Genomic DNA, 18932 nt, shown 5'->3' on the forward strand with positions numbered 1-18932 from the left:
AGAAAATCCCTGGTCACATTAGTGACAACGTCAATGGCCAATGCTTGCATGTCCAGTCTCGCCCTCCACCACCAGTGTCTATGAACATCATCAGCCCCACACAGAAAGTGCGGGAGTGAGGACAGAAAAGCTTCTTGCTCTTTGCCTATATTTTACTTTGGCTAAGTGACTTAAAGTTGCGGGGCTTTATTTTCATGCAATCATCACTAATCAACATCAACAGCAATAGTAACATCTACAACTAACCATATGCTATCTATAATAATAAAAGCATAATATGCAAATCCACCGAACACTAAACAGCAGAACAACCGTCCGGATGACTGTCCTGTCCGGACAAAGCCGAGCTGTGAGGGCTGAGGCAGCCGGGGCTGCGCAGGCCTACTCTTGCACGAATTTTGTGCATCATGCCTCTAGTCTTTTAATAAGCTTTTACAAGTATTTTGCATATAGTTTCCCACTTAATCCTCAAAGCAATCTAGGAGGTGAACACAGCTGTACCCATCTTCCAGATAAAGAAGATGAGACTCAGTGAAGATAAATAACTTATCCAGGTCATAAATCCAGGAAGTGGTAGAGCCAGAGCTCAAAGCCAAGTCCACCTGCCTACAAAGCCCTGCTCTCAACCATTCTGCACCGCTGCCTTTCCAATAATGCGTGGGGCCTCCGCGGGCGACTTCCCGACGTGGAGGCGTCCACCCCATGTAAGTGGGCATAGGTGCTAGGGAACACATGAGCTCCACCTTGATGATCACCAAGCACACAATGCCCCCCAAACAAAGCACCAAATAACACAACACTCCAAAGAGTTGTCCTTCTGACACATCTTTTGGGAAGAAGGGGTTAAAAAAAGAAAAAAATGCTCTGGGCTCCCCCCCAAAAGGAATCTCTGCTTCCCCAGAGCTGCCCAGCCACCACACAAGGCAGGACGTAGCCTGTCTTAATGTCAATAATTCAGAAATGTGTCCACCAGCATGCATTCCACAACCCAAACAAAACTGGACATTCTCACCTCATCCTGCTTTCTCTAGTTTCCTGTGGGGAGCGGGAGATGAGTCAGGACTGAAGTCTGGAACACTGCAATGGCTTGTCATTGCTTTACTCATTGACTTGAGAAAGAAACGACCTTCAGGACAACATCAGGGAGAAATAACGCTGACAACAGGAAGCCTTAGCCTTGGTGTATGTGGAGTGGAGAACTTGAACCCAAACTCTGATGGGAAACTGTGAGTGGGACTCTGCACCTGAGCCCCAAGACGCAGAAGTGATGTTAGGAGACCTTCCCACGAACCGAGCAAGGGCCAAGGGGAATTGAGTACAGAATTGGAGGAGTGCATGCCTAAGTCCAGTGCGCAGAGGAAGCACTGTCAGCCCCCACCCTCCCATGGGAATACTGTAATTCCGTGGTTCCAAACAGTGATTTCTTCTAGTCACATCATACATCTCTATTCAGGAAAGTTCCTCTGTACTGAACAAAGGCATTCCACAGGCCCCAGAACAGTAGAGCTGACAGGGGCTTTAAGAGTCAGATTATATGACAGATGTGGACAATGAGGCCCATGAGGCAAAGGGACACATTCAAGGTCACTGAGCGAGTAAGTGGCAGAGTTAAAACTAGAACCCAGGTTTTCTGCTTTTCCAGCCAATGAACTTTGCACTGCACATCCCCTTGGTGGCACAGCCCACAAGCCACCAGAGCACCAGAAAGACAAGCGGTGAGCCCCGAAAGAACTCTCGCCAGACACCTCCTAACTTAGATGTATCCCTCACTTCTCTCCAACAATACTTATCCTGTTGCTTAGATGTTTGGAGGGCTCCCTGTTCAGCTTATACTGTGCAAGCAGTAGGCAAAGACCATACAGGCAAATACACTGCCAAGGACTCATTTAAAACCCACCACCGACAGTAATTGCTCCAAGGATGCTAACACCAAGAAGAGACCCCAGCCCTATGCTTCCATCTCAAAGCAGAGAACAAAGACCAGTTCCAAGGGAAGCGCCAATGTCAGCCTTTTCTCAGTAAATCCCACTCTTCCAAATTATCCCATTTGCTCCAAAGATCAATCTGATTCCTGGGAGTCACTACACAAGTCCTGAGGAAAATACGGAGTCCTTCGGTCCCCGCCCGCCCCCACCACACACATAGCAATGTAATCACTTCAGCAACTCCTCGGTAACAAGCTCATTAAAAAGCCATTCCGCCATCTCTCCATAAAGCATGCGCCAGAGAACAATGCAAAAGAGGAGATGCCAATTAATTATAGAATGATCGCATCTAATGAACTCTGAAACCCCCCTGCTGTTGGTGACTTTGATGAAAAATCAGGGATGCTGGGCAAAGAGGGAAGGGGGACACCCCAGCTACCTTGTTTAACTGTGAATTCTTTCGACTGTACCTCCTCGGATTCCGGGGTTGATCGAACGGCAGAACTACGCTCACAAAACAATGAAAAGTGTCAGAGAGAGACAAGCGCATGTGTCACGGAGGGCTGTGAGTCACTACGAGGGCAGGGCCCCGCTCCGGCATCCTGGGAACTGTTTGATCCTATGCTGCAGGGGGCATGGCCTCTGAACGGATCTCACAGCCTGCAAGGGACACACCCGTGTGCTGTGCTCAGGGCAACCGCACATCTTAAGGCAACAAGTGAGTCATGTGCGTCCCCACCCAGGCCCTCCTCTCTATCACCTCCTCGTTGGCAGGGATGAACAGAGAGAAGCCCTTCCCACCAGGAGGCTAAGGGAGGAAAAAGAAGAAGCCACGTGCGGCCGACTTGTACCACTACCTGTGTGAGTCCTCTGGTGGGCCTTTAAGTGGGAGCTTTTTGTATAAACTTTCCGGCACCCGTTAAACTGACAGCGGTGAACCCTCTTCTTGTTTTCGGGGCATGCCTCGGCCCCTACCCCTCCTTGTTCACTGTCGCTCTGTCCACTCTTAACTGTCCCAGCTGCCGCCACGGCTGCTGCCGCCGTCGCCACCCCTCCCACCTTGACCGAGCTGAGCGCAGCCTTCTTGGCCACCAGTTTCAACGTCACTGTGCCATCCACGGCTGAGAGAGTCTGTGAGGTTTTGACCAGATGGCGGCTGAGCTCAGGGGACGATGGGGGCGTTAATGAGGTCACTGCGTTGAGCTGGGCCTGGTTGACGGCTGTGTAGCTGTCCAGAGAAGAGCTGGTTGGCTGGAGACTGAGGCAGGTCTCCGAGAGCAACTTGTCCCGAGAGAGCAAAATGTCCACGGCCGAGCTCTTCTCGCAGATGGCCGCTTCCACGGGGAGCAGCAGGGGGTCTAAGCGCCGGAAGCTCTCCTCGATGCACGGGGGAGGAGAAGCCCGCAGGAAACAGTCCAAGTCCTCACCAAAGGTCTCCGAGATCCTCCTGGGCTCCGTCTGCAGGTAGCGTTCCAATTCAAGGCATGTCTGCAGGAGGGGGAGAGAAACAGCTATCAGAGGCAAAGAACACCAGGAGGCCACATGCTGACAGGCACAGGAGGCAGATTCGGGAAGACACAGAGAAGGGTTTCATGGCTCGGATGTGGAATTCTCCTACTGACAGGTACGACCTTGTTATTCACTCCCTGAGTACTCCTGAAGGGTTCAGAGGGTCACATTCTAGGAGTTCAACTGCTAGAACTGATGGGGAACTCGAGGCCCGGAAAGGCCATCTCACACCATCAAGATCTCAGAGAACATTCAATGTTAAAATGACCTCCTGCCCCACAGTCCAACTCAGCAGATGAGATACTCCCTAGGAGCTCCCATCTAAGCACGAAGCAATAGAATCAGACAAGGTTTTCATACCAAGACAAGGCTCCCCACAGTGCAATTTCGTTTCTCTACTAGATGAGCAAACCACAAAACTAAGCCACTTTCCAACTTGCTCTGAAAAACAAAGCGTGTCCACCCAAACCAAGGGGTGACCTAAGCCACAAGCAGCCGACGTCAAGGCCGGCCTGGAACATGGACTGCCTAACCATCAGGAATGAATACTGTTGTAAAAGAATGCCTTTGTAACACCTTTGATGTACAAGACAAAACCCCGTGTTTACAGGAAGTTGTTAAAAATACAATTGCTACCTGTTTTGTAGCAAGGAGCACGAGTCCATTACCATGGTTTAACATCTCTATGTGATCAAAACAAGTTCAAACACAGCTATTTGACTTGTCAATGATAAAACCCCATCTAATTTCAACATAAAGCTTCCACCTGGTAAAGATATAGAGAAAAGGGAACAAGAAGTTCCGAATTTCAACAAATCTTCATCCCTGGTACACGTGGGTCTTTGCAAGATGGTGAAAGCATTTTTATGGCAAAAATGGATATTTACATTTCTGGTCTAAAAGCTCTCCTCACTTAAAAATCCTAGTCTGCCAGAATCTTGTATAAAACCATGGTGCTAACTTACACCAGCTCAATTTGTCCTAACTCCTGAACTGCAACAAAGAAATACCGATGGCAAATTTAAAATGTGACTAGCTCTTAATTTACTGCCTCCATAGAGCTTCTATGTTTTCAACCCATGTTCTGATTCTAGGCTTTTATTCTGTACAGAATATATTTTAATCATATACCTAGCTGTGTTGTATCTGTCAAAGATTTTACTCTGGTGACATTTCAAAAGATTGGTTTTGTAATCAACCTCGGGTAAAACTCTGCATTACTGAATAAGAAAAACAGATTTTTAGCTATGATTCACCTCTGGGTCTCACTACTGGTTTTTAATAGTATAAACTAATGACTGGTTCCAGTCTTCATTCAACACTCAAGTCACAAGTGTTCATTCAACTACAGTGTCCACAGCAAGGTGCAAGGTTCTCTCTGTGTTAGAAGGAGACAGTAGTAAGTCCATGTGATGCAGGGACAGAATAAACAATTACAAGCTAAAAATGACATGAGTTTACAAAGCAAGGTGATAGCAAGTAACATAAAGTGTGGTGATAAGTTCTTAGAGGATGAATGGGCAAGGAATTCTACACTCTATCATGTGGAGGTATTAATCAAGGAAAGCTTATTGGAAAAGTAACGTTTGATTCTATTTTATTTATTAAGCAATAGCTCTTGCCAGTAGCTTCCGACCACTTTATATTTGAAAACAGCACTACCAACTTCTCAGGCTAGAAATCTGCATTATCCTCACTTGCCCCTTTTCTGAATTCCATGTCTCAAAAATTGCCCTTTCCTTTTTCTATCTCATTGCTGGAAGTTATAACTTTATTCTTTCTAGTATTAAAGCCCTCAGTGTTAGCTCCAGTCAGTTCACTTCTGAATTAAAAGATCTTCCTCCTGAAACCTCCCTTAAACCTCCCCTTCTCTTTTCAAACCATCACCTCCCAAGCACAGTGTCTGGCACTCGACAGGTACATAATGACTATTAAACAAACATAAAATCAGCTTTACTTTAGTCGATCTACACAAAGCCATCCGCTGACATCCTATCCTGGACCATGCTGACGCTAGCAATCCTAGAAATGGTCACCAATACATGTGTTCTGGGACAACTATAGTGCTTCTTCAGCTCTGCCCAAAGGGCAGAACCAGACCTTTGAGACACAGGTATGTTCCAGGTAAAAATCAGCTGAATCGTGAGTTATAAGCGGTACTTGAGGCAGTTCTCTTCCTCACATGCAAGTACTTATTTTATACCCCCAGCCACCACTGTCTATAGATAGAGCTTTTGTATGCCATGTCCTCTTATATACTTTGTAGCTCAAATATTTGAAAGTCACTAGATATTGCTGTGATTGTTAGAAAGCTCATATCACTTCATGTTCAGAGTTCTGATGAACTGAGATATTCTCAACACATTTACATACTCTTCTGGGAGGATTAAAAAAATAACCTATCTGTCCTCGCTGGTTTGGCTCAGTGGATAGAGCGTCGGCCTGGGGACTGAAGGGTCCCAGGTTAGGTTCCAGTCAAGGGTACATACCCGGGTTGTGGGCTCGATCCCCAGTAGGGGGCACGCAGGAGGCAGCCAATCAGTGATTCTCTCTCATCATTGATGTTTCTATCTCTCTCTCCCTCTCCCTTCCTCTCTGAAATCAATAAAAATATATTTTAAAAAAATAATAACCTACCCAGTGCGCTCTACTTTGAGTCCCTGGTGAACATGGGTCACACTAATGATCTCAGTATAAAGGAAAATCTGGACCACTTATAAGAGGCTGTCACTTGCAATCCTAATACAGGGCATTCTTATTAAAGCTAAGAATTAGAAAAGCATGAGTAACCATTAGGATGTGCTGGATAGCCCTATGAAATCACTGCGGAATAATTTTTGTTTTGAGAAATCTGCTTGTAATATCTGCTAGAGGTATAGCTTAGATAGAGAAGATCTGTCAATCAGAAACCCATCGAAAATGTTGGAGATTAAAATGTTAAGAACGAGGAGGGTTTTAATGTTAGATTGTTTCTAAGCCAAAACAAAAGTTTGTCTCCAATGTTCTTTTTTTAATGATTATAAGAACTCCCTTAAGAAATGCCTATGATGTTTAGTTAGAATTTTAGACATCATTATTTACACATAGATTTTAATATACCCACACAGAGGTATACATAGAAATAAATGTGTATATACATATATGAGTCTATATACATCTATTGCCTACTTCTGTCTATGGGAAGAATCTACAAGCAAAGATACCCCCACAAGCAATGAGAACACCTGGCACCATGATCTTGGTTTCTAAATGTCATTATCCAATAAAGGAAACAGGACTCCTTGGAGAAATAGTTGATTCAAAGGCTGGGACAAAGACTGGAAAAGATGAGCCGAGACTATCTTGTGGTATATGTCAAAGAGACTCAGAAGCCAACTTGAAGGATCTCTGAATGGCCAAATCTGGACAATTTGAACAACAACAACAAAAAAAGAATGATGGCAATAATGGATGCTCACCAATGGAATAAAATGAATATCTGTGAGTCCATAGTGATATAAATAAATAGGATAAATAAACAAATAAAGAAGGGCCAGCTCCTCGTTACAGTAAAATTACAACTAATAAACATAAAAGGAAGGATAGATATAGAAAAATCTCCATTAGGCAAACAACAAAGTAATAATGACTACAGGCAAGAATCAACAATGGATGTTAAAATTAGTAGATGGCAATATAATGAGAAACAAGGTATTTGCCTGGTCTCAACATGTATCTCCCAACAAATTATTAATTACAAAGACAAAAAAAATAATTTTACAGTAGAGAAACCTGGCATGTACCACCTTAACCATATGATCAAAGTTGGCAGCACTAGTAATAAGAAACATTTATATCATGCATTCCTGATATGATAGGCTGTCAAGGGCACAATGTTTTTCTGTGTCATTCCTACTAAAAATAAATAACCTCAACCTAATCATGAGAAAACATCAGACCAATCCAAATTGAGGGGCATTTTACAAAATAACTAGCCAGTACTCTTTAGAAGTATCAAGGTCATGATGAACAAGGGAAGACTGAGAAGCTGTCACAGATTGAAGGAGACTGGGAGACAGACATAACAACGAAATGCAATGAATCCCAGCCTGGATCCTGGATTTTAAAAAGGACATTGGTGGGGAGAATATGTATTTCAAATAAAGTGTACAGATTAGTTAATGGTATCGTATTAATAGCAATTTCTTGGTTCTGATCATTATGCTTTGGTTATGTAACGTTAGGGGAAGCTGAGCCACGTGTAGATGGAACTGTATGTACTATTTTTGCCACTTCTCTGTAAGCCTAAATAATTTCAAAAGAGAGAGAAAGAAAGAGAAGAAAACAACCCAACAGCAAACGAGGAGCATCTTCAGATGGTAAGTTTGGATAGAGAATTCAAATGTTTGTCTACCAAAACCAACACTCTCAACAAACTCAGATCAGAGTTGGCACATCTCAATGACAAATATGTCTAGTACCATACCTTGGAGAAAGGAGGCTTCCCTCAGCTCCCAGCCTCACCTAACAATACAACTACATGCTTGAGCCACTGGCTCAACCTCCACCCCCTCCAAAATCCTTTAGAGTCAACAATGGGAAGGAAATGTGCCCAGTACAAAGTGATCTTCTTAGTAAATCACAGATGAGCTTTATGAAGGCTTTCTGATATCATAACTTTGAAATGCATGGTTTCTTCTCCCAATTTCTTAACAAATATCACATGAAATTAGTTTTAAAATGATCATCCTTAAATCTTTTTAAATACCTTCTCCATTTTGTTCATAGCCTTATTACTAGTTGAAATGCTTATTAAAAGAGAAAATTCCTCCTTTCCCCCACTAATCCATCTTTATTACTTTCAACAATAAAGATAAATTTATTTAAAAGAGAGATAATCCTTAGACTTGTATGCATACATATAAGCCAAACCAATGGACACAGACAACAGGGGGATGAGAGCATGAGTTGGGGGGGCGGGGGGAGGTTGGGGGTTAGTGGTGGGATGAGGACACATTTGTAATACCTTAACCAATAAAGAAATTAAAGATTAAAATAAATAAATAAATAAATAAGAGATAATCCAAGACCTAGTTTAAAAAAAGAAAAGAAAAAAAAGTTCAAACCTATTATTGTCAGGCCTACTACTTCCATGATAGGTTACAAAGTCAGAAGCTGATGGAGAACAGGATATCCCAAGTCTTGTAGCACAAATTAAGTTCACCAAAATCTCCTTGCTGTTGGCAAAAGGTAGTTACTTTCACGGAATCAACAGATATGTAAGAAATTAGGTCATATAGGGGCATGATGATGCCAAGAGCACAAAAATGATTTTTGTTCAACCTATCCTTATCTCATCATAAATTACTTGAAACTTGCCAGTCAGGATTACAAACATCTCTAGGCACTTTTGCCATTTCCCCTATAACTCTCCTGAAAGGATATCCTTCGCCTATTTTCCTTTATTTTCTGTTATGCCCACATGCTTGGCACAATCTTTCATCTTCCCTCCCACTAATCATTTTCATTCTGAGTTCAGCATAAAGTCTATCTCTTGCAAGAAGCCTGGTCTAGAAAAAAAAATGGAGTTAAGAAAATACACTGACTGCCAAGTGTTGAAAGCCACCCCTCTTCAATCCTGGACAAACAAACAGAATCTCCAAAATGAATCTAAGAGCCCATAAACTGGTGATATGGCTGGTTTATTAATATTAAGATCATGATCTCCTTAAAAGCAATGATTGTAGTAGCTATACCACGTGAGTTCTCAAACAGTAAAAACTATCATTTAGAGCTAAACTTGTACCTGTGTTATCTCGGATGGCAGAGCTGTCTCAGTGTCTGAAGTGGCATGGAGTTGTAAGAGTTAGAACTTTATGAAAAAAAAAAAAAGAGCTGGAATCACCTCACAACCCATTCCATCACCACCACTGTACTTATATCTATGTTCGGTTGGGCAGACTCTAGTCCAGGTTCCTCAATGCCATCCCACTAAAACCAAGTGTTTAGAACACAAAATATTCTAGGTTTTTATTTCTGTGTTTTTTCATTTTATCAGAAGACAAAGTCATTGGTCCAATATTTTTGCCACCACTCAATAATACTGCCCTGAGTAATTATTTGAAGTCTTTGGATCCATGTATACTTGAGTTGGTGAGTCAAAAAATAAATAGATAAATAAATAAATAAATAAATAATATTGCATTTTGCTAATATGCCCCCCCCGCCCCGTGATAATACAGAGCCATTTAAATAAAATGCCACCCTATGTTTGTAATCAATTATTAGTCATTTGTGGTCCCTTTAGCCAGCTGCCCTTAATCCCAGATATTTCACCTATTTCATTCACCTAAAATACCCAAGAGTTAAAAGTGCAAAGAGAAAACAAATTGGAGAAAGAACACAGATGCAAATTTATGGGGAAATACAGCTTCCCACTTCATGGGAATTTTCAAAGCCATGCTTCATGAGATGAGACCTTGACCTGGTGATGATGATGAGAATACTGATGATGCTGATGATGCTTTTCCCAGTGAGGAAGGGGTGCACTTGGGTTCCCAGAAAGAATGCTCACCCAAGTAACTGCACACACAGGTGCACTGCATGTGGCTGCCCATGGGAGCCCCTTCCTGACATTTATTATGTGTGGTTTTGTCACGTGCTATTAACCATGGTGCCATAGTCCCCAGAGAGTATGAAGCACAGAAACAGGGAGATGAGTCTCTTACCTTTCTCCTGGGAGTGTCCCAAAGCTTAATTACTCTTTTATGCTTTGAAATCTTCATATACATCCCAGAGTAAAAATTTCAACTGACACAAACTACTGGTAATAGGTAGCTGGGCTTCTTTTTAAAAGTGGTCTTCTAAAATACTCATCCTTTTCTAACTTAAAATCTTTATTTCTGTGACCTCTGACACCAACGTGGAAACCTCTGTAAGATTGCAAAGATTGGTATTTATGGGAACTGTATGATTTAATTTCCCTCCCAAGGATGATATGATGTAATGGTTCTGACACATTTCTCATCTTTTAGATTCGAATTGAAAGATGGGAAAGGAAGTAAACTACATGGCCAGAGAGTTCTGGTACCATTTTTCTCAAGGGTTGCAGGATGGGAGAGAAGCCCTATGATTCATAAGCTCAGTAAGCCCATGGAAGAACCTCAGACCCAAGCACTTAAACTTTGATGCCCATCTTCCGAGGTTTCAACATTTCAAAACAGGTTTGAGAAGGAGAATCTAACACTGAGCCTAACTCAGGGCAGCGAGTATATATGAACCAGTGACAACAATCAACCTTGTAAGCTCTAGAAAGTGATTCCTGTAAAAATTTTAAATAAATATTTACTTTTTCTTGGCTTTCACTGCCAAAGAATATTAGGGTGGAAGGTTAGGAGAGAATGAATTCAGTCTAGAAAATGTGGGTAAGCAATATATGGGATAAGTGAAAATCTCTTACTGCAATTCTTAGCTATTAGGTTAAGAAACACACACCATCGATAGCACACCCCAGAGGTGCAGGAGGATTACACATCACTCAGAACTGCTGTGCTCTGCAAAATAACCACAGCACTGGAACCGCCAAGATCGCATTCCTTTCCACTGCTTCTCACATCAACCGCTTCCTGGAGCTGAAACCCAATTGAATATTTTTCTCTAGTGATTTGTACATTCTAAGAGACAATGCTGTGAAAATTAACTGAATCCTAAATAAACGTGAACGTTGGGGAATTTCTACTGAAACCTCTTCAGGGTTTCTCCTCCCCAAACTATTCCAACATAATGGAAAATATTTGTTTGTATATGCAGGGTGTCCCCTCAAAATGTATGCACACTATAAAGGTAGTGTTTATTAAAATACATGTCATTTTCTTTTCTTATTGTCTAAACTTTTAAATATGTCTCCTTTTTCCATGCTTGACCCGCCTCCCCAGCCATCCCCACCCCAGGCAAGCCCCCACCGCCCCAATATCTATGTCCATTAGTTATGTTAATATGCATGCATACAAGTCCTTTGATTGCTCTCTCCGCCCACTCGCCTTCCATTTGTCTCTGGGTCTATTCTTGTTCATCAAATTATGTTGATCATTATATCCCACATATGAGTGAGACCATGTGGTATTTATATTTCTCCAACTGGCTTACTTCGCTTAGCACAATGCTCTCCAGTTCCATCCATGCTGTTGCAAATGGTAAAAGTTCCCTCTCTTTTATAGCGGCGTAGTATTCCATTGTGTAGATGTACCACAGTTTTTTAATCCACTCATCTGCTGATGGGCACTTAGGCTGTTTCCAAATCTTAGCTATTGTAAATTGTGCCTCTATGAACATAGGGGTGCATATATCCTTTCTGATTGGTGTTTCTGGTTTCTTAGGATATAGTCCTAGAAGTGGAATTACTGGGTCAAATGGGAGTTCCATTTTTAACTTTTTGAGGAAACTCCATACTGTCTTCCACAGTGGCTGCACCAGTGTGCATTCCCACCAGCAGAGCAAGAGGGTTCCTTTTTCTCCACATCCTCACCAGCACTTGTCGTTTGTTGATCTGTTGATGATAGCCATTCTGACAGGTGTGAGATGGTATCTCATTGTTGTTTTGATTTGCATCTCTTGGACTGAGCATGCTTTCATATGTCTCTCGGCCTTCTGTATGTCCTGTTTCAAAAAGTGTCTATTTAGGTCCTTTGCCCATTTTTTTATTGGATCATTTATCTTCATTTTGTTAAGCTGTATGAGTTCTCAGTAAATTTTGGAGAATAAACCCTTATCTGAAATATCCTTGGCAAATATGTTCTCCCATGCAGTGGGCTTTCTTATTGTTTTGTTGATGGTTTATTTTGCTGTACAGAAGCTTTTTATTTTGATGTAGTCCCATTTGTTTATTTTCTCCTTAGTCTCCATTACCCTAGGACAGTGATGGCGAACCTTTTGAGCTCAGCATGTCAGCATTTTGAAAAACCCTAACTTAACTCTGGTTCTGTGTCACATATAGAAATTTTTTGATATTTGCAACCATAGTAAAACAAAGATTTATATTTTTGATATTTATTTTATATATTTAAATGCCATTTAACAAAGAAAAATCAACCAAAAAATGAGTTCGCGTGTCAGAGGTTCGCCATCACTGCCCTAGGAGCTGTGTCTGTAAAGATATTGCTACGACATGTGTCTGCTATTTTGCTGCCTACAGAGTCTTGTAGGATTTTTATGGTTTCCCGTCTCACATTTAAGTCCTTTATCCATTTTGAGTTTGTTTTTGTGTATGGTGTAAGTTGGTGATCTAGTTTCATTTTTTTTGCATGTATCTGATCAAATTTCCCAACACCATTTATTGAAGAGACTGTCTTGACTTCATTGTATGCTCTTGCCTCCTTTGTCAAATATTAATTGAGCATAATGGCTTAGGTTGATTTCTGGGCTTTCTGTTCTATTCCGTTGGTCTATATGTCTGTTCTTGTGCCAGTACCAGGAAGTTTTGAGAACCGTGGCTTGGTAATATAGCTTGATATCTGGTATTGTGATTCCTCCAACTTTGTTCTTCTTTCTCAGAATTGCTGTGACTATTCGAAGTCTTTTTTATTCCAGATGAATTTTTGGAGAGTTTGTTCTAGATCTTTGAAGTATGCAGTTGGTATTTTAATGGGGATTGCATTGAATCTGTAGATTGCTTTGGTAGTGTGGACATTTTAATGATGTTGATTCTACCAATCCATGAACATGGTATGTTCTTCCATTTGTTTATGTCTTCCTCTACCTCTTTTTTCAATGTTCTGTAGTTTTCCGAGGATAGGTCTTTTACCTCCTTAGTTAAGTTTATTCCTAGGTATCTTAATTTTTTTGGTGCAATGGTAAATGGGATTGGGTTGGTATTTTTTTTCATTTCTCTTTCTGTGAGTTCATTATTGGTGTGTAAAAGGCCATACATTTCTGGGTGTTAATTTTGTATCCTGCTACATTGCCGAATTCATTTATTAGGTCTAGTAGTTTTTTTATGGAGTCTTTGGGGTTTTCTATGAATAGTATCATGTCATCTGTGAATAAGGACAGTTTTATTTCTTCTTTTCTAATTTGGATGCCTTTTATTTCTTCTTCTTGCCTGATCGCTATGGCTAGCACTTCTAGTACTATATTGAACAGGAGTGGTGAAAGTGGGCATCCCTGTCTTGTTCCCGTTCTCGGGGGAAATGAGTTTAGTTTTTGCCCATTGAGTATGATGTTGGCTGTAGGTTTGTCATATAAGGCTTTTATTATGTTGAGGTATGACCCCTCTATTCCTCTTTGCTGGGAGTCTTTATCAAGAAAGGATGTTGGAAAATACATTTCATTTTCAATATGTAATAGAATCTGCAGCTATCAGCTGTTAAAGTGTATAGGTTTTTTGGGACACCCTATATATTTTTCCTTGGGGAGGTGGGGAGGGAAGGAGACAAGATTAGAGGCCTGGGAAGAGGGTGATGTCTTTGAAGTAAGTGGCCTCAAAAACCCCTTTCACCTTCCAAGGATTCCTTAGTTGCAGCATATAAAAGGAATCCCCAAAACAACTCAAGTCTGAATTAAATGTTAAAGTAAGTTTTAAAGTCATGTAACCTGGGCAGAGAGGTTGCCCAGGTCTTATGCTCCTTGAAAGAAGGCAATGGGCTCCCCCCACACTTCCATCTACTTGGAAAAGCACTGTCTTCCTTCACAGTGTCTGTGATCCTTAAAATTAACAGTCTCCACGTGGGACAAGATGGCTCATGCACTCAGAGGTCTTTGTATCTTGGTCCAGGGTTGTTTTTCCGTATGTTACTTTTCAGAACATACCAATATGAAAGCTATCACTCTGACCTCTACCCACAATTGCTGCACCTATCCTCCGTCAGCCCTGAAGAAGAGTTGCTCGCTATTACATGGCCAGTTACTGGACATGTAACTAGATTCAATCTTCTGAGTGGTCAAGGGATGCCGCTGCTCGTGTACAGCTGGTTCACACACTTGGGTCTGCTCTGCCTTATGTCCCAACTAAGCTTCTATTTATTTCAGCGGTGGGGAATCATTTTTCTGCAAAGGGCCATTTGGATACTTGTAGCATCATTTGATTGATACAATTCACATCATATAAATTTATGTTGCTATGAAAAAAGCTCCTAGACTTACTGAACTTCAAGTCCCACCTGCGATTGCCTTGGCAGGACCAGACCACATGATTTTGCAGGCCTTAAAGGGCCCACGGGATGGACGTTCCCCACCTGATTAGGTTGGACATACACCGGAGGAAATCCCATTTATTACTTTATAACTTGAAAATAAAAAGTTTCATTCGCTGTCCCTGCTTTGGTCATTGCACTTTCATAGGCCAAATTAAACTCATGCCTTAAGCAAAAAACCATCCTACACTAGAGCAAAGATCTAGATCTGGGCAGAAAGTGAGGCTGCAGACAGAAAGCAATGTAGAAGAGACACTCCTAAAGGATAAACCAATCCCTGTGCATGACGGTGCCAATCAGTCCTTGCCAGGGAAGGCGGGCACTCTGTCCTAGCAAGTTGTGAGAGCCCAGGGACCTGGGAGAAGGCCTCCCCTCTGAGGACTGATGGCTTCCCAAGAACAACAATGGCCCCTGACAGTTTTCCAGCTTCACCATTAATTTTCCATAAAGAGCAGTTTTCATGGGAGCGCTTGTGTGTCAGGCAGGGCCTGATGCTTCAGAAACCTGTAATTATTCTTGGCTCCCCACCCCCCACAGCCTCTGCACCTGTGTCAGTTCAAGGCACCAGCTGGCCATGCCTTGCCTCCTGCTTCTTAAGAGAGTGGGGAGAGTGGGACAGGGGACATTTCATTAAAAACCCAAACTCACATTACTTACCTCTTCTTCCAAAATGCAAAACCAAAACAAAAATTTTAAACTCACCATCTCATCCCTACCCCAACAGGTCTTGCCAAAGGAAACAAACAAATATTAATTGGCTAGAGAGCCTTCATTCAAACCAAAATTACTGAAAACACAGTAACAGGGAAAGGTCTGACAAGAGGTGATTAATCCTGTTTTACAACCTGCTCTTACTCACCCCCACCGGCTCCCGCTCCCGTTAACTTTGTACACACCCTCCCAGAACTCCCCAGGCCCTTTTGCATAGCGTGGCCAAGATGGGAACATGCCGAACCCATTACATCATCTCCCCTTCCTCTCCTAAATCACTTGCACAGCCTGGCTCAGGCTATTGGGATTTTTTTTTTTTTAAAGCAAACTCATTTCATTGACTCCCTTCTGAAACAATGTGATAGCCTTCTCAGTTGGGTTAATTGTTAATTAATATACCCTCCCCTCCAACTCCACGTGAAAATATATATACACATGAAATTGCTTTGATTACCCCAAGCACAGCTGTACACATGTACAATGTACAAACACACACACACTGAAAGTTTGAATTTACCAAAAACAACAGGTTCTAATCCCATTGGGGTCCTCAGTGGCAGATGCAATTTAGTGGCTGGTGCTCCCAGAGAATATTTTCCAAACAGAGAGTTTTCAACTTCCACTGTGGAATGTGAAAGACAATGTGGAGGGGGAGGGGTGTGCTAAGAGGAATGTTTGTCCTACTCCCCAGACTGTATAAGATGGCAGCCAAAAAAATAATGAAACCAAGACCTAGACCGCTTTTCCTGACATGGATGTTTGTACATTTACTTAATTTGAGGGATCTGGAATTGCCTAGTCTTGAAGATGGCTGTGTGGGCGTGCTGCTGTGCTGCTAAGGAAATAGACTAGTCCTGTATACAGAGGGGTGCTGGAGGGGTAAGGTTATTGGCCCTGGAGCCAGAATGCCTGGGTCCAAACTCAGGCTACAAGACTTACTCAACCACTGTGTGCCTCAGTTTCTTCACCTGTAAAATGAGATAACAACCTACCATGCAGGAGGGTGCAAGAGTTCAATCACTTGATATGCGTTAAGTGCTTGGAACAGAGCCTGCTACACTCACTGTGTATGTCGTAGCTCATATATAACTAGTGTAATTTTCATTACACATCCAAGAAGACAATAAGTATAAACAAATTTATCAAGGGCATAGAGAGGGAACATAAACAGTACCAAATAATTGCCAACGTAAAGCAAAGATGTTGTATATAAAAGGTTTAGTAAGCAAGGAACTCTGGCTCCGTGACTTTCCTCCCTGGGATCAGGTTTTCTCATCTACCAGGCCCGTGGTTGGCAAACTGAGGCTCACGAGCTACATGCAGCTCATTGGCCCCTTGAGTGTGGCTCTTCCTAAGCCTTAGGAGGACCCTAATTAAGTTAATAACAATGTACCTACCTATATAGTTTAAGTTTAAAAAGTTTGGCTCTCAAAAGAAATTTCAATCATTGTACTGTTGATATTTGGCTCTGTTGACTAATGAGTTTGCCAACCACTGTACCAGGCAAATGGGTTGAACTTCCAAGGAACCTATGAGTCTGGAGTTCTATAATGCCGTGAAGTCGAAAAGTAAAGACTGCAAAGTGAGAACAGCTCCCTCAGAACGGAACCAAAGAAACCGGCACGTGGCTCCGCTGCCCAGTTGGGTGGTGAAAGGAAGAGGCTGGAGAACCTGGAAGAAGGTGGTCCACGGACCTTCCTCTGCACAGGGGCCTCCCGGCCTCAATTACAAAGCCCAAGACACTCACTAATCCAAGTTAACAAGAGGCTATAAAACGAATTCTCTGGTTCATCATGGATATCAGCCTCACCAGCAACTAAATGTAAATTTCACTAGGATGTGGGCTCTTCAAAGACACCTAGACTTATGGTCTGCCTCAAGCATTTGTCAAATGGATGATGGATGGATGGATGGATGGATGGATGGATGGATGGATGGAGCAATGATCAAACAATCCAGTTGAAAAGTCACAGTGAGCACAATCCTAGTCAGGGGTCTAAGAGGATGATGAAAGCCAAAAATTCTTCCATTTTTACCAAAAGAACGTTAGAAACAATATGCATACATTTATTACCCACACGTCTTGTAGGAAACATCAGTATTTTAAGATTTAATTATAGGTGATATTTATCTATTATCTCTTCAGTGTTTTCGTTTGAAAAAAGTGTAATGCTTACTACCTGGCACAGGTCCAGTATTACAAACTGAGAGGAGGCACATTTCGGTCCCTAAACGGCTATGGGGCAGCGCTGAGAATTTCCCAAAGTACTGACGACGGCTGTGCGGGTGTGCCACTTTAATTCCTATGTCGGAAGTAAGGGCCATTTCCTCCCCCTAGAGAGTGATCTCCTCCCTTCTGCCACTTCCTCTGGCCTCCAGAAACCACCAGGAAGAGTAGCAAGAAAGACAAGTGGACAAGATGTTATCTTCACCTCTCTATGTTTTTACTGATTTTTAGAAAATAGGAAGGGAGAAAGAGAGATAGGAACACTAATGAAGAGAAACATAGATCGGGTGCCTCCAGCACAGCCCCCACTGGGGATGCGGATTGAGCCCGCAACCTGGACATGTGCCCCACCCAGGAATCGAACTGGTGACCTCTTGGTGCATAGGTCGATGCTCAACATGCTTAACCATTGAGCCACACCAGCTGCGCTCATCTCTCATTTTTTACTGGTGAAAAGAAGTGACCTGGGAATCAGGTTCAATAGCCCCCGTTCCCACGCCACCTCTCCCCTCGCCACCAAACTACTGAACCCACGCGGGAAGTTTGCTTTGTTCTCTGTAAAACGAGTGAGCTACACTTTCAAGACCCCTTCCAGCTCAAACTTCTTGCAGATAATCCTTAAGTGACTTGTCATCACACTTACTTCCTTGCCATGGCAAATCAGATCCTCTGAGGTCTGGCCTCGGTTTCTTCAACTCTTTCCCCTCTCCCACTCAGACAAACCCACCAAGCTCCTCTCTCTCTCAGAGCCACAGTGCCTTGTGCTCCTGCACCCCAGAATGCAGATCCCAGTTCACTGCATACTTCCTTTTAATCTGTTAAATTTGGGCTTAATTGTCATCAGTTCAGCATCCTTCTTTGGTCTGTCTAGATAAAGTAGCCTGAACATTCTATTCATTCTCTATCATACTACTTTACTTTGCTTGCTTTTTTAGTACTTACCAAGCCCTAGATGGAGCTAAATTATTTATTTGCTTGCATGTTTATTGTCTGTGTTTCCCTGGTAGGATGGAAGTTCCAGGAAAGGAGAGACTTAGACTTATGTACCAATGAATCTTTAGCACGCAGCACAATGCCTGGAAAAGGCATCCAAACCCTACTTAGTTGAATGAATAAATGGATCAATTGATTAATCAATCCAGGAATTCCAGAGAAGATGTTACTTGGTCTCTCCGCCAGGAAATTTATCCTAAAATGTCTACCTCACTAGGTCAAAAGGCTCAATCATCATTTCTTCTCAGTTCAAGTTTTAAAATTGAGGATGCACTTGCTGATTCATACTCTTCAGACAGGAGTAAAATGGAGCCTCTTCTCAAGACAAAGAGATTATTTTGGACCTCACACCTGCCCATTTCAATCAGATGCAAAGAGGGTATTTCTTCTCGGCAGTCCATA

The 18932-nt window shown here is 42.3% G+C and overlaps 1 protein-coding gene across 7 annotated transcripts in view; it reads right to left on the reverse strand.

Annotated features, from left to right (window-relative positions):
• The window catches only part of KLF7 (Kruppel like factor 7), a 97397-nt gene that overhangs the window by 45393 nt on the left and 33072 nt on the right, over positions 1-18932 (reverse strand). For 4 of the 7 annotated variants that reach the window (XM_036320833.1, XM_036320834.1, XM_036320831.1 and 1 more), the window contains one exon: positions 2783-3413. In XM_036320833.1, the coding sequence (XP_036176726.1) occupies positions 2783-3413 (631 nt within the window). Of the gene's footprint in view, positions 1-1012; positions 3414-18932 lie in introns of all 7 variants that reach the window. The other 3 variants (XR_004969631.1, XR_004969630.1, XM_036320835.1) reach the window with 3 other exon arrangements.

The sequence above is a fragment of the Myotis myotis genome, unplaced genomic scaffold, assembly GCF_014108235.1.
Source record: "Myotis myotis isolate mMyoMyo1 unplaced genomic scaffold, mMyoMyo1.p scaffold_m19_p_8, whole genome shotgun sequence".
NCBI classification, from domain to species: Eukaryota; Metazoa; Chordata; class Mammalia; order Chiroptera; family Vespertilionidae; genus Myotis; species Myotis myotis.